The sequence below is a fragment of the Chiloscyllium plagiosum genome, unplaced genomic scaffold, assembly GCF_037043375.1.
Source record: "Chiloscyllium plagiosum isolate Xiang-an unplaced genomic scaffold, Cpla_swu_hap1 HiC_scaffold_22, whole genome shotgun sequence".
In the NCBI taxonomy this organism is placed as follows: domain Eukaryota; kingdom Metazoa; phylum Chordata; class Chondrichthyes; order Orectolobiformes; family Hemiscylliidae; genus Chiloscyllium; species Chiloscyllium plagiosum.
Genome location: NW_028270160.1, coordinates 30881133 through 30895983, shown reverse-complemented (window position 1 = coordinate 30895983; position 14851 = coordinate 30881133). Strand labels below are relative to the sequence as shown.

Below are 14851 nucleotides of genomic sequence, written 5' to 3'. Positions count from 1 at the left end.
AACAATACAAGACCCAATTTTTGTTATTACTTCACACAAGGAGCGACATATTTTGGCTTCTGTGTTATGTTTATTTTCAGCCACGATGCATAACAAATTAAAACACAATCAAAGGCGCAGAGCTTCCTATTAGCGCCCTGGCACTTGTGAATCATCTGACAGCTCTGTTGACAGCTTTCACGCGAAAAACCAACAGCAATGTTATCTGAAAATCAGAACATGATGCTGCTGGTTTCTTGGATGTCAACCATAAAAATGCACACGGAATAACCTCGAGTTGTTCATCTGTAAAGGACTTTAACTGTGACCTTCTCTAAAAATGGGAATGGTTGAAATATATTTTTAGTATACCGGCACATATCTATGCGTTCAGTGGTTTACTAAACGCAGTTGGTCTGTATTTGATCTAGCAATGGCAGTTGAATAGAATAAAGCTCTCATATAAAAGTCCTCGTACATGTAGCAGCTTCATTTAATAATAACGAACTGTCATTTAGCATAAAGCTTTATTATTTAATTATTAAATAGATCCCTATCCTGTGTGTACAACCACTTACCAGGTGAGGTGCACTGTAACTGACCCCGCCAGCTACTGCGAAATATGTCGACAGTTTATACATGTAAGTGTAGATAGTCTCAGCGTAGCAAACCCTTGGCGAATTTAATTAATCCTCCCAATATTCTTCACTGTCAATTGAAGGGACGTTTGAAAAATAAAGTTTATATCGGTTGCACAGCAGTTTCCTAACTTGTTAGTTTAATTAAACACTGTCTGAGGTTTCAATGCTATATCGCCGTTGAAGGAGACTTTAGCCGAGATTGTATTGCTAAATGTGGCTCACCAAATAAACAAGAACCTCACTACACTGAACATGAAATAAAATACACCTTATATCAGATAATAGTTGACTAAGAATGCTTCAAAAAATGTATAAAAGCTGAGGTAGGGTTTCTTTGGCCAGGTAGAATAACGTATCCCCAGATTAGGTACACATCATCCAAAATATCAATCCAGCTCGTCTTCCCGCTAAGTAATTGTGCCCGCAAGTATGGACGCCATGAGGTTTTACACTTTTCAACTGATGATGTTTTGGTATTTGCAAATATCGTGTCGTTTTTGGCCGCAAGCGTTGTTATTCATACTTTATTAGCAAAACAGTAGTTTCCCTGTTTCTTGAGTCAATGGTTGTACGAAACTACACATTTGAGTAACAAAGACTGCTTACATTTTATTTTAGTTCACAACAAGTCTGTTCAACAAAATTCGCCATTACAATATCAAAAACGCAAGTATTTTATTTTCTTTTTTTTGTCTAAAACATACAGAACACCAATTATTCTCGCAGTAAATAACTATCTTACATCTGGTGAAATAACCAGAAATAATAATCAGAACAGTATTATTTGAAAAAATTTAGAAATTTTATCTTTTGACCTCTGTCAATAAATTTACAATCCAGGTAAATTAATATACGTTGTCACCACGTAAACGATACATTCATTAAATAAATAAAAAGAACCTTAAATATTTTTTGATTGTCCTTCAGTTAAAGCGCCTTGACATTAGAAACTTGATAGCGTCCAGAGTCGCTACTCGTCACACGTTCTTCCAGTTTAGACCAATGTATATTGGGTTTCAACTTGCAATGATTTTCTTTAAACTCCAAAACAGTGCTTTAACTTCTATAGTACAATATTGCACAGATACGTGAAACCATAATAAGGAACAACATTTTCACCACTCCTTTTAAGTACTTACAAAAAAAGACATTTACAGCAGATCGTCTCAAAACTACATGGCTTAATCTTACAAAACGGAATTGGCCAAATAAAACGAGGATAGATTGATAAACCCAGAGTAGCCTTTAAAGGGGTACAGCTGAAGCTGGAGGATGTGAGCAATGTAGACATTTACAGCTGGTCTTCTTGTGGTTCGTTGCTTCAAAACTACTAGGTCTAATCTTACAAAAAAGGTAATAACAAGATAAATATTAAAATAAAATCAGACTGGCCGCAGGAGGGGTACAGATGTGACTACAGGATGTGAGTAGTAGGCTGGATGTGGGAATGTTAGTAATGGCTGGGTGACTGGTGCGTTACCAGGGCTCCCAGACTCCGACGCCGAGTTCTCATGGTATAAGATAGGCACCCGGACTATCCTTTGAGCCGCGTGGCTCATGTTGGCTGCTTCTAGTTCGGCAGCCAGCTGCCTTTTCCATTTATTGCGGCGGTTCTGGAACCAGATCTTCACCTGGGTCTCAGTCAGGTGGAGAGAGGCGGCGAGCCCTGCTCTTTCTGAGCTGCTCAGGTAACGCTTCATGTCGAAGGTCGACTCCAGTTGGAAAACCTGACTCCTGGAGAACACCGTGCGAGTTTTCTTCTTCCTACAGGGCTTTCTCTCGGGACTTTCCGCCCTCTTTTTCCAGTCCTCACTGTTATTATCTTCCTTCTTTTGTTCCTCAGCGTCGCTCGATTCCTCCAATACGATCTCTTCCAGGCTTTTGGCGTCTTCCTTTTCTTTGCGGTCCGGCTCGATTTTGAGGGCCGGCTCGGGAGAGTCCCTGTCCGGGGAGGAGTCTCGGGCACATCCGCTGCTCTTCTCGACAACTAGCAGGATAGAAAAGCACTGGCGTTAGACACGCTGCAGACCAAAGCGATTAGGAAGCTGGGCATTAGAAAGGAGAACATGCTTAAAGATCACTTACCTTCAGTCCGCGGGAGATGCACCCCTGATGTGAGTGTACAGGGGTACCACCAGGCGGGGGACCTCTCGAGATAGTGCGCCGGCAGCGCAAACCTCTGAGCTGGGAGTTCAAACCTGGGGAAGCCGGGCTCCCTGCAATGAGGTAAGGAGAAAGTCGCGCCCTCGACCACCCCTTTCACGGTCGACAGCAAAGTCTTAGGCTTTGACGGCTTTCGATCACAGTTCAGCAGGTTTTTGATGGAGAAGGAGGACTCTTTAGGCGCGATGGGACTCTCCTGCGCTGCTGTCTCAGGCATGGCCGCCTGACTCCGGGCAGACACTGCAGGCACCGTGCGGAGGCTCGGGCAAGAAAGCGGACCGCGTTGTTCAGAATCCCGTGAGTTCAGAAAAACGCACCAAACTTTTGCATGTGGGGACAGTGGAACTCCACAGCAATTTGCAACAGAGTCGGAGACATTCAGCCTCAATCTGGCGCCAGATGATAATGATGAAATAAAAATGTCATACAAGTTAAATGCAGAAAGTATACGGCGATTGGGCACGCACAATGGCAAATAGGATTACCGAAGGAAAAAAAAGAATGGCATGTAATGAGTCCACCTCCCTATACTTTGCGCTTCGCTTAAGGCTATAAGAGCTCGCCTGTTATTGGCTTTATATAGTCCAATTAGGCAGCAAATGAGGACGAGACTAATACCACAAAAGAAACTCGTCCTGTAAACCACCACTAGACGAGCAGTAGGCAAATGACTTACTCCTGTCCATTGGCACAAAACGCTGCTTCATTTCCATCTGGAGGGGAAATTTGTTTAAAGTGCCCAGGCTTTTCCTCCTCTGTCACTTTGAGCGCCTCAAGCCTTGGTTTGTGCCCATTGAGGCAGTGCATTTTACAACGGGAAAGCAAAACAGCCTGGTTTCTATGAATCGGTTACTTTCCAGGCTTTGTCTTTATTTAAAGTCCAGGTTCTATCTTGGCTGGATGGTGTAATAACAGAAAATAAAGCTACTCCGCCTTTGAAGCAGCCAGATTCGAAAAGAGATGTAGGCAGTATTCCATGCGGGTTTGAACAGAGACGTTCAGTTTGTGAGGTTTTCGTGATAAAGTGTTATATGCCAGGGATATATGGCACATTAAAACGCGATTTTATGAAGTGTAGCACTGCAAGAAATAGCAATAATTTTATTGTGGAAGCAAGCCCAATTTGTATATGAAGATTTATAAGTAGAACCGATATGCTGTGACCTCAGATTTAAGCAGGATTTCGCATATGTCACTTTAATGTTATACTGTATTTCTCATGAGTTCATTTAATAGAGACAAACCATTTTCACTGTTTGCCTGACTTTAACCCCCAGTTCCACCCCCACCCCCTACCACACACACACACCAAAGTCGAACTGTTTGTACACATATGTATGCTTCCTAAAATACAAGCAGAAAGGACTCTAATATTTTTCATGTATTATTTTTTGGCAAAGCTTATAACCCAATGGAAACTCAAAAATGTTACAGCGCTAATTTATCAGGAGAGTTGAAGAAGGTGACATATTTTGTCAGTAAACGAGAACAATTTTATATTAAGCTACCACTTAGATATAGCACTTGGTTTGGGTAAATGTCAACCAAGGACTGCCTGTTTTGATTATTATTATTCTAATTTATACCGCTGCAAATCTCACGACAGATCTTTTATTCTATACAGCGCGCCAGCTCAGTTTGGTTAACGACATAACTGGGTGTTGCATGGGAATTCGATTGTATTTGCTTTGAAAGCTTTAATTAAGGTTTTCTTTTAGTTTATCTATACTTTCATATTACAAATGCGTTTCCTTTACATTAACGGTGAATACAGCACAGTGTTTGTATGACTTACATATTTACATAATGTTCCAGAACTGTAAGCGGATATATGTCGTCAATTTGCAGTTTGGCCCGACAGCACATAATAGACAATGATTACTACAGCCCAGCTCTTATCTATAATTCAGATAAGTTATAGCACTGAGGAACATGCCAACACATTTGGATGGGTTGTGCGTTGAAATTAAAATACCCATCATCTTTCCCTGTATATAATTTGCAACCTGCGGCCTTAGCTGTTTACCCAATGATACATTTCGTTTCATTCGGCTGAATGATAATGTGCACACCTTAGTGCCATTCCACTGGTTACTAGGCTGCATCGTACTATAAACGACCAGGCTAGTATACCAGGTATTTGCCGTTGGCTCTTATGTTTAATTACTGGCATCTACAACTCGACAACGTTTTATCTTTCAGCACCTATTACAATTACATTATTGTCCATTCTGATAGACGCAAATTAAGCAATTCTACGCGCCTTGACACCCAGAAAACATTTAGTCAAATCTATGGGGAAAATGAATCATGGGTGCATCACTTTATATATAAAAATACATGTTAACGATTATGCAGGGCAGTAAAGGTAGCTGTTGCAAAGATAATTACAACTACAATACATTTCCCCACGGGCTGCAGAGTAATTCATGATTTGCATTTGCAATTAATTTGTCTTTCAAAAAGAGAATCACCTGCACGCACAGAAGGATTGTCGTGTTTATACTCATTATAAAAGGGACTGGACTTACTTCTAAAGTTCGAACCTCATTACGCCAACGCTATAAAGCTCCTTTGTTCTACAATATTGCATATTTGCCTGCGAACTGAAATATAGTCAAGGAGACTGAGCACGATTGTTTGGAAGATTATTTGCAAGGCGGTGGGGCGGGGTGGGGGAGGGGAGGGTGGAGATGAGGGGTGGCAAACCAGTTAGTTATTTAAAGGCACCTAGTGAATGATCATACACACTGTAATATCCATAGACGCTCAAATGGAAAACAAGATACGTTTTTCCAACTGTTTCAAACAAATCTAAAATGGGTCATCAAAAGGGACATGCAATAGATGAAGTTGGAGAAGAATGAACCAAATAATGTTCGAAATGGGACTGTGACTTCTTTCAAATGAAACGTGAATATGTTTGGGGTTTCTTCTGATTGATGCCAACACCGCAGTTCCTCATTCAAACACCGGCCAGTAACACCACTCCCTGAAATGTTTGACATCAAAACATGAATCTCAGTTTGTGTAGGCACATGCGGACAACGTACGCAGATATTCTTTCGAATCCGCCGTGTGACAGATTTAGCCTTTGTTATCATTTGGGAACTTTTTCATCGTCTCTTCATATTATAGTTGAATTAATATTCATGATGATAGGAACTGGATAGGATGCAACACCATTAATTACATTAACAACAATGTGCGGCAGGGTTAGAGTAATTGATACAATTATGTGGAATAACCAGTAATAATGAAACTAAAATCGGAATGCCCTTATGTGTAACGAATGCTATAATTTCTTTAACAATTACCAGATTTTGCAAACCAACAGGCGAGTGTAGTTTAAGGCTTTAATTTAAATGGGTCCAGCAACTTTAATACATTTGAAATGTTCAAGATCGTTTTAAAATCCTATTTTTATCATATTCACCTACATCATCTAGGCCTCGCTTTCTTAGATTTCATATCTCCATTGTTCATCATGTCTTTTATTACTTTAAATCTCTTATTAGTGAATTATTTTACCAGTTATTTGAAACAGTGCTGCGATATCAGATGGTACAAGTAGAGTATACAATAACTATTTTACACTTTCAAACATAATAAATACAACAGAATGTTTCTCTTTGTCAGTTTAGCATTGATAAACAGATTAACAGCGATGTAAATAGTGCCCTTGAAGATGCATGCATATATTATTATAGATTGATGTTTGAGAGAAAAGGTTGCTCTCAAGGGATAGGTAAATGTTTATGTATGATACCTAGAATCACCCACACTCCTGGATTTATTTTAGAGTTCAACGTATGAACTCTCTGTACTTTTCTTCCACCATATATTGTTTTTAGGAATTCATTGTCTTCCTCATTTACTGAGGCAGTATTTAATATAAGGATAACACAAAGTTCCCAAAATCACACCAAAGTCTTCTATTTGAAAATAATGGTTTGTAAGTGTTGCTGACGAAGTCACAAAAAGTTCGCATGTAGACCAAAATTCTGCAATCACCAGTGTACTGCAACCAAAAAGTTAAACAAAACATACAGTGACTTTTCCAAGAACTTGGACGAACATTTGAGGGTTAGGTATAACATCGTGAACAGTATCAAACTAAATGAACGGGATATTTATTATTAAATGTCATGCACATATTACAGCAGTACTCAATTCCTAAATTAGACAACAATGCTTAAAAGCACCACTAACAAACTTTGATTCGACTTCTTTTTGAGTGCGGCAATTAGTGGTTAGAACAAACTATTAGACATCTAAATTGGACAATGTGTTTCTTTTTACACGACCCAGCTTATTAATTACATGACTTTCACTAAAGGAATGCATTGTTCTCTCTGATGCTGCTTGGAGATCACCTTCGTCCCTCTATTGTGTTACAGACTGATTTTTTTGTTGTTGTTGCTAATCATTTCCCTTCAGGTTATGGGAAGACAGATCAGAGAGGTACATCTTTCGAGGTCTTAAAACAACCCCTAAGGAGGAGACATCAGAAACCGCGAACATGTCCATCAGGGCAGTCAATCTCTCTGACAGCAGATACTTATCATCAGGGAGCTCCTTTGTAATATGAAGTCTTGAAACAAGAGATAAACGAGCTGCGTGATACTTTAGGTGTTGTCCCTGAATGTGGAAGACTTATATCGTTTTAGGGAATGATTCTTTTTTCCCTCTTATTTTTCAGTTTCTTTTTAAAGAGATGACAATCATGTCAGTAGACAGAAACAGAAGTAAGCCAAGGGCAATTAACCTTTTGTCTGCTGCAGTAAGAGCAGTGAGAGTTGGAAACCACACCTCACAATCCTATTTGTCTTCGGTGTCGTGTGAGCAGGGTTATCTCGGCGAAACTCTGCCCTTTTGGCATAATCGTTCTTTCATGACTGGGGATAACTTACTTACTGTGGCTGGAAACAGACCAGTCTGGCGGGGAAGTATACCATTAGTTCTCGGTATTTAAAGTTATGTTATGAATGTTTAACCTTTAACTTTTCTCATCTGGTTGATGAAGCCATTCACAAGGGTTGTGTTCAGGAACAAGTGCCGTCACTTTTGACGAAGAAATACGGTAGATGGGAGTGTACAAATGATTCACAATTAACACAGGGTTGTGCGCTGAACGCTGCCTGTACAGCACCCCCTGTTGATAAATATGATCTTTATCACTATACTGCAAGCACTTTATAGGTCAACGGCATGTATTTTGCTATTCTATTTGGAACAGCAAAACCTGGTGTAAATCCTTTCATTTTTGTTGGAGTCGGGAACTAAAATAATAAAAACACATCTGGCAGTAACCGAAAGAAAACTTTGTGCAAATCTGCAAAAGCTGAATTTATGATACTGGATTTGCCATTTCCGAGGGATCACTGCTTGTGTTGGACTTTTTTACTTTATATAAATCTAGTTCTTAATCTAGTTCGGGTTAATTCCAAGACTCTAGACGAGCCGGTAATCAGTGTGAATTTGGGACTGATTTGCATGGAGCACATGATTCTAATGGATTCTTGACAACATATATGCGAATTGACGATATCGATTCAAAGCGATCTCGATGGAAATTGGAATCCTGTTTTCAGCTCAACAGTAACAATGAACAAAAAGGAGATACCCGTATTACTAAACTTGTGAATCATTACAAACGCTCAGGATGAAAAGAGGGAGTGAAATTAGAAACCCTTCTTTATAATCCTCTAATGAAATATTAGCTACTCCAGATTGTTTTAAAGCAGGTGTCAGGACATTATTTACAAAAAAAGAGAAAGCACTTCAGATTTTAAGTTCAGAACCCTATAACCTGTTTTTAACATAATGGTTATGAAAGCTAGATGGGACTCTAGACAAAGCTGAGACAAATCCCAAAACGCGAATGTATCATTCAACAACCTGCGAAAGAAGTGTCTTTTCAGATACAGTGCAAATGAAGTGGTTTGATTTGGGGGTGGAGGGGGGGGGGGGGGGGGGCTGTTGTGGAGGGGGGAGGGGGTCAATCAAACCCTAATCTGTTCAGAAGGCTTTTAAAAATAAACGTCCCATTTTTCTAAACAAACATATTTGTAAACCTGATAAATGCAGAATTATTTGTTTACACATGTCCGGATTAAAAACCCACTGGAGAGACAGAGGAGGAAAATCTTCAGTTCACTTGTGCTTTTACTGACTGCTTGAACAGGTTGTTAGAAATCAAACTCCAGCTGGTGTCAGAAATGAGCAGAAAACACTGCGGATCTGAGTAGAGAAAGAGAGACGGTTAGAAATACACAGCAATCCAATCTGGCCGTAGACATTTTACAGTTGGTTCTGATTTTGATACAATCTGGTTCCATCCTGTATTTACTCAACCACTAGGCACATTAGTAGTTGGTTTTAAATTATGCACACCATATGATTTGCTGTCTTACACATTGCATTAAAATGCAGAAGTTATTATGATTTAGGTTCAAGGTCTGAACATTACCAAATTGAATATTTTCTATGCAGATCAGGCTGATACCAGGAACTCAACAATGTCTTTCCAAGCCAGTCCTTGTTTCTCTATAATTGTGACAGTTGCGTTTTAGTACTTTGCCAAGACTATTTAACATTTTAAAGGTTGTAATGTTATTAAATCCGTTGCATAGTGTTGCATGAAAACATCAGGAACACAAATATTGATCTCTCCTGGATTGCCTGGCAATTTAAACATTTAAAAACACACACAACTTGCGCACCAAGGTCTTGAAAGAAAAGGCAGAATTGGAATGACACGGATAGTCAATAATAACGTGTCGGCACTTGCACAGTTAAATGTGAATGATTCCAACGTTATGCAATATGTATCACCATAATTAGGAACACTTCAGGAATGCTGTCAATATCAATGTCATAGTTCCGTTATTGGCAAAAGGTAATATGCGACCAAAACAATTTTGAGGTTGTGTGAATTATTAAATATTATTGCATTATCGCGCTCGGTCATGATGAATGCTCCAAGTGAAAGCTTTGAATCATGATACAGTGGGGGAATGAGTAACAGAGAAAATGCTAACCTCGCCACGATTCTAAATAATTTATCCAAACCAAAGTTCGGCAGCTCAGTAGCATCTAATATTGGAGTCGCCGTTCATTATTAAGGGGTTGTTTAGACCACAGGCAAACAATTCAGATTTTGTCACAGTGATAACATGAGATTTGTTCATTTGGGTATTGATACCCCAACAGATCGCTCCGCTCAACATCACCGTAAACAGACGCAGACGCTGTGACAAAAATTGAAATTGCTGGAGAAACTCAACAGGTCTGGCAGCATCTGTGCAGAGAAAGCAGGTTTTATGATAATGATTACCACTTTTTTTGCGCCAGCCAAGTCAGTGCGTTTGATTTCTGGCTTGATTTGCAGTAGAAACAACCCAAAAGCCAAACTGCCCATAGTATTAGGTGCATTAGTCAGAGGGAAATGGGTCTGGGTGGGTTACTCTTCAGAGGGTCGTGTGGGGACTGGTTGGGCCGAAGGGCCTGTTTCCACACTGTATGGAATCTAATCTGAAATCTGAAAAGCGAAGTCCCATGTTGGGACTTTTTTTTTGCTCCTCTTCGGTTACATTTGTACACAACAGTTTGGCTCGTTTGACTTTCGTTGTTTTAAAGTTGCCTGAAGTGTATATTCCGGATTGACAAGACGAGGAAAGGCAAGTGATGAAAACGTTCAAGAAAAGATGTTGACTAAAATAGAGTAATGCAGTGTTTCTCTCTACCGCAGCATGTGCATTCATCGCTCGATCTATCCAATATATTGACCAAAAATGAAGGGAACAGTTACATAGGCATTCACCATACACTTAATACAAGCCATTAATATCTTACTTGCCAGCTTTCTCTTAAGGAGAAATCAACCAGACCCCGCCAGGCCTCAATTCTGCAAATCGAAAGGTTAGTCCTGTACCCAATGACCTGATGCCAAAGACCCTGATTGATTAATCTTTAAAAGGATTTAGAGGGGAAAATACCATTTGGAAAGCAATGAATTTCTGATTCTATTAAAACTGGAGGTGTACAAGCCTGACTTTACAGAATAAATTCAGCTGTCCAAAAAAGGTGCAGTGTACAGCTGGCTGAGTCTGTGTGTGACTCTGAAGTGTGGCTCATTATTGTGGTACGGAGTAATGCAAAACCGTCTACTATAACGCGTACTGTTAATAGAATTAGGCCAATCACTAGAAACTGCTGATTTCCATTCAATATTACGAAGGGAGATTCCAGTTACACATAATTCTGGGCAAGGAATCCTCAACATTGTTTTAGTCCAGATATTTCCCAGTTAAATTAGGTGGTCTAGGTGATTTCATACAACACGTTATATATGATTTATTGCATAAAGCACATCATTTAAAAAGTATAAAATATTTAACTAAAGTTAAATAGAACATTTACTCAATTTAATTATAGAACTACAGTCTCTCTTCAGCTATTCCCATTTAAATGCTAAGCACAGAAAGCGTGTTATTAATTTCAGAAATTTGCCTGTTCCATATTAAAATCAATAATAAATATTTGTTCGTTGTCTCATGTTAAGTGTTGGGGGAGAATAGGCTGTAACCGGTTTGGTGTAAAATGCATCGCTGATGTTTCCTCTTTAATCCTGCATCTGTTTATTAAGCCGTGAAATGACAATAAAACATTTCACGTGTAGCCCCGATCTTACTGCTTTCTCAAAAATCTTCATTGCAAAAGTAAATAATTATCGATTATTATCGAAATGATAAGCACATTTCTTACTGCTGGAAAAAGCCTGTGTCAACACCATTCTGACGGTTGTGAAAATTGATATTCTTGCAATATATTTTGCCTCGAATTCTTCAAGGGACAGGGCGTCAAGAAAGGATACAACCGTGCAACAATCGGTCAACGTGTTTCCTTCAATTACATTTGCCTACATTCCAATCAATTAGTTCACCGCCCGCAGCAAAATGCCCACGATCCATTGGAAACTTCATCAGTCTCTGTGAACCTGAATTCCACAAATCACTCGACCGATAGACCAAGAAGAAAAGTGATTTCTGTTTTCAGAATTTGCGCTGAAAAGGCGAGAAAAGCCCGGAATTCCTTACTACTTCTGAAAAGATATACACAATGCACCGGCACCGGTTGATGGCGCTGCAATTCTCTGCTTCGGGATGCATCTAATTTACATGATTTTATCTCACGCATGAAATTATTTTGGGGAACTTCAAGAGCCAGTACTGTCACCCTCACTAGTTTAATATGCCACATTTCTCTGGAAGGTACACAGTATAATGAAGGGCCGAACGTCCTACTCCTGCTCCTATGTTCTACGCTTCAAATCTGCCTTATGAGGTGTCACGGTTATTGCCTCCTCGATCGAGCTGTCGTCCAGAATTGTCATTATCTGTTCGTTTATTGCTGCCTTTAATGGTGCTTTTGTTTTGCTGAATGTTGGTGGCGAGGAACTGGCTGACGGATGGGTCCCAGTCTTAAAAAGGTGAGTAAGATAAGTGAATACGAACAGTGGACGCTGAGACCCTGCTGGGTTCATGATTATCCATTGACACTAAATCAATTCGTTCACGCTGTCCACTCAGTGACTCCTTCCAGATGTTTGCCAAGTGAATCCATCAGCGACCATTGTTCAACCAAAAGAAAAATGAAATGAACACAAAAAAACTGGTGTAAATTTTTGACAACTTTATCCTACAATTTAGTTTTCGCCTCTTATTTCTCTTCCCAAAGGGTATGTTATGAGTATGTCATGAGGTCACCAGTCTTTCAGCTCCTCGCCCAAAGAGCTAGTGGCTATTTTTCCATGGAGGGGTCCGGAAAAGGAATTTCAGCAGTAACACAGGAAGAGCTCAGCAGGTTTGGCTGCATCTGGGGAGAAAGAAACACAACATTTCAGGTCCGTGACCTTTCATCAGAAGTTGGAAAAGTTAGTCTTAATCAAGAGGAAGAGTGAGGATGGGGAACAAGAACAAAAGGGGAGCATTGCGATAAGGTGGAAATCAGGAAAGGTTCCATGTCCAAAAAAAAGGTTCATGGTGCTCAGGCCAAGTGTGGAAAGTGAATGTCTATTTCCCCGTGGAGTCACCTCAGTAGACCTAGACCCAAGGAGCACTGAGAAAAAAAAATCTGTCTGGGAGACCCTGTGGTATCGGTGAGCATCCAAAACAAGTGAAGGAAAAATGGCAAATTGGTGTCAATGGAAAATGTAGGAAACATTTGAGTCACCACCTATTGCATTGCAGTTTCTTTCATTATTAATACAGATGTACTGCAATTTTTAATGTTTGCAAAAGTCTATCTCTTTTTTAATAGAAAGCTAGATCTTTGTACTGTATGAACAGACCATCATAGAAATAGGAAGGATTTTAAAACATACCAAGATTTACTTGCAGATGCACTAGTCTGAATTAATATTTAATTTTGAAATGAAATTCATTGCTATGTTTTAAAAGAGACATTATTGTAATTGGGTAAGGACAGCAGAATACTCTTCTAATGAACTGTAGTTTTTTAAACCAACTTTCATTATAACAATTGCCTAAGGACTGTTGAAGCTGAGTCTGAGTTATATGTGTGAGAGTAGATCACATCTGTGGACTAATTTGAAAAAATGTAAACTTATTTCCTTTAAAATACTGACAATTAGAAAGTATTTTGAAAAGATGAACAAAAAAAAAGGAATTGCAGAATAATGTCAGTAACAGAAATGAATGGCCAGGAACAAATTCTCAACCTGGAGGAGTAGTACATAAATGCATGTTGGCACAGCCTCAGAACTGATTTCTGCCTGCTGAGCCCTGTGCTTCTGTACTCAACCATTAATGTTTTGCTAAACACACAGACAGACAGAGGAACATTAGGCAGTGATATCAGAGACCCCAGTGGACTAGAGCAAAAGATAGAGGAGTCCATATTGATAAGGGGTTGAACAGTGAGCATTTTGCTGCTTCAATGGAGAGGGTGGCAGCTGCCTTTGAGACCTAGATCTAGTAGGACAGACAGTGGCTACCATCCATGCACTTGTACTTGCACTCTATCACGGTAACCATGGGTACACAGTGTCAAAGGTTAGGCAAGAGGAGAATGAGGCGCCATTACCTAATATCAGGTAACCCTTTATCTTATGGAGATAGAGTGGTGCCATTCGGCATTCATAATGAGGAAGGATGTGAGTCAAACACTCCATAGGTGCCCTGAGTCACTATTTCCCCTTTGCCAATGACCCAATTACCTACAGCAGATTAGGCCGAAGAGTGGTCATCTGCACCCAGAAGGAGACTTTGAGCAGGCCAGGCCCTCAGGGCTTTGAGCAGCCAAAGAATGCCTGTCAAGCACATCACAGCCTCTTCAATATAGAACTGGGCAGGCTGCCTCCATCTCATTGGGGATGTCAGGCAGCACCTTGGCATACTGATTGGCATTCAATAATGATTTGAGGGTAAATAGGAGGTACAGATATACATTACATGCGTGTGGTCTGCTCTTCTCTAAATATATATAAACTTGCACCATTGTAGTCTCATTACACCACTCGGTGCTGACATGATTGGCTGAACTGAAAGGAGGGGAGTACTTATGTCAATCTGAAGGTGATGCTGACATTCCATTAGGATAACTTTCATTGTCTAACATCATCAGCAATGTTATGCTTCAAGTTGTTCTCAAAGTTCAGCTAGATGTAGAGCTATCATTTGAGGATTGCAGTCAAGGCTCACAAGACTGATTTCAGGGACAGTGATCTTGCCTGTCAGCCAGAACACTAGGACCATGACATGATGGAAACCACATAGAATATCCATGTAAGTGATAGCGAAATGTCACTAGGCTCTACAGGGTTGAGAGGAAAGATGTTTCTCTCACCCGGAGTCTCCAATACCAGGCCAGACACCCTCAGGATAAGAGATGGATGATGCACTGAAAGTTGAGAACTTTATTTATTTTTAGGCTTGTCCAACTCATAATAGTGTCTGTACAGCAACTGCAGGATTCTCAGATGGTACAGTCAAAGAACCTAACACTCTTCGGAATTGTAGGGATAGTGAGGGAATAAGGCAACT

At 39.9% G+C, this 14851-nt stretch overlaps 1 protein-coding gene across 1 annotated transcript; it reads right to left on the bottom strand.

Annotated features, from left to right (window-relative positions):
• Nucleotides 1-1216: 1216 nt before the first annotated feature.
• hmx3b (H6 family homeobox 3b) lies at nucleotides 1217-3290 on the bottom strand. The gene is made up of 2 exons (XM_043712208.2): nucleotides 2706-3290; nucleotides 1217-2607 (listed from the first exon to the last, which is right to left on the bottom strand). The coding sequence occupies exons 1-2, from the start codon at nucleotides 2998-3000 to the stop codon at nucleotides 2003-2005; spliced, it is 900 nt and encodes a 299-aa protein (XP_043568143.1). The 5' UTR covers nucleotides 3001-3290; the 3' UTR covers nucleotides 1217-2002.
• Nucleotides 3291-14851: the final 11561 nt, after the last annotated feature.

Excerpts from the sequence above, each read along its gene's own strand:
- hmx3b (XM_043712208.2), bottom strand. The coding sequence starts at position 3,000 with ATGCCTGAGACAGCAGCGCAGGAGAGTCCCATCGCGCCTAAAGAGTCC. Across the intron at positions 2,608-2,705 it reads GCATCTCCCGCGGACTGAAG|TTGTCGAGAAGAGCAGCGGA; the intron begins GTAAGTGATCTT and ends CTATCCTGCTAG.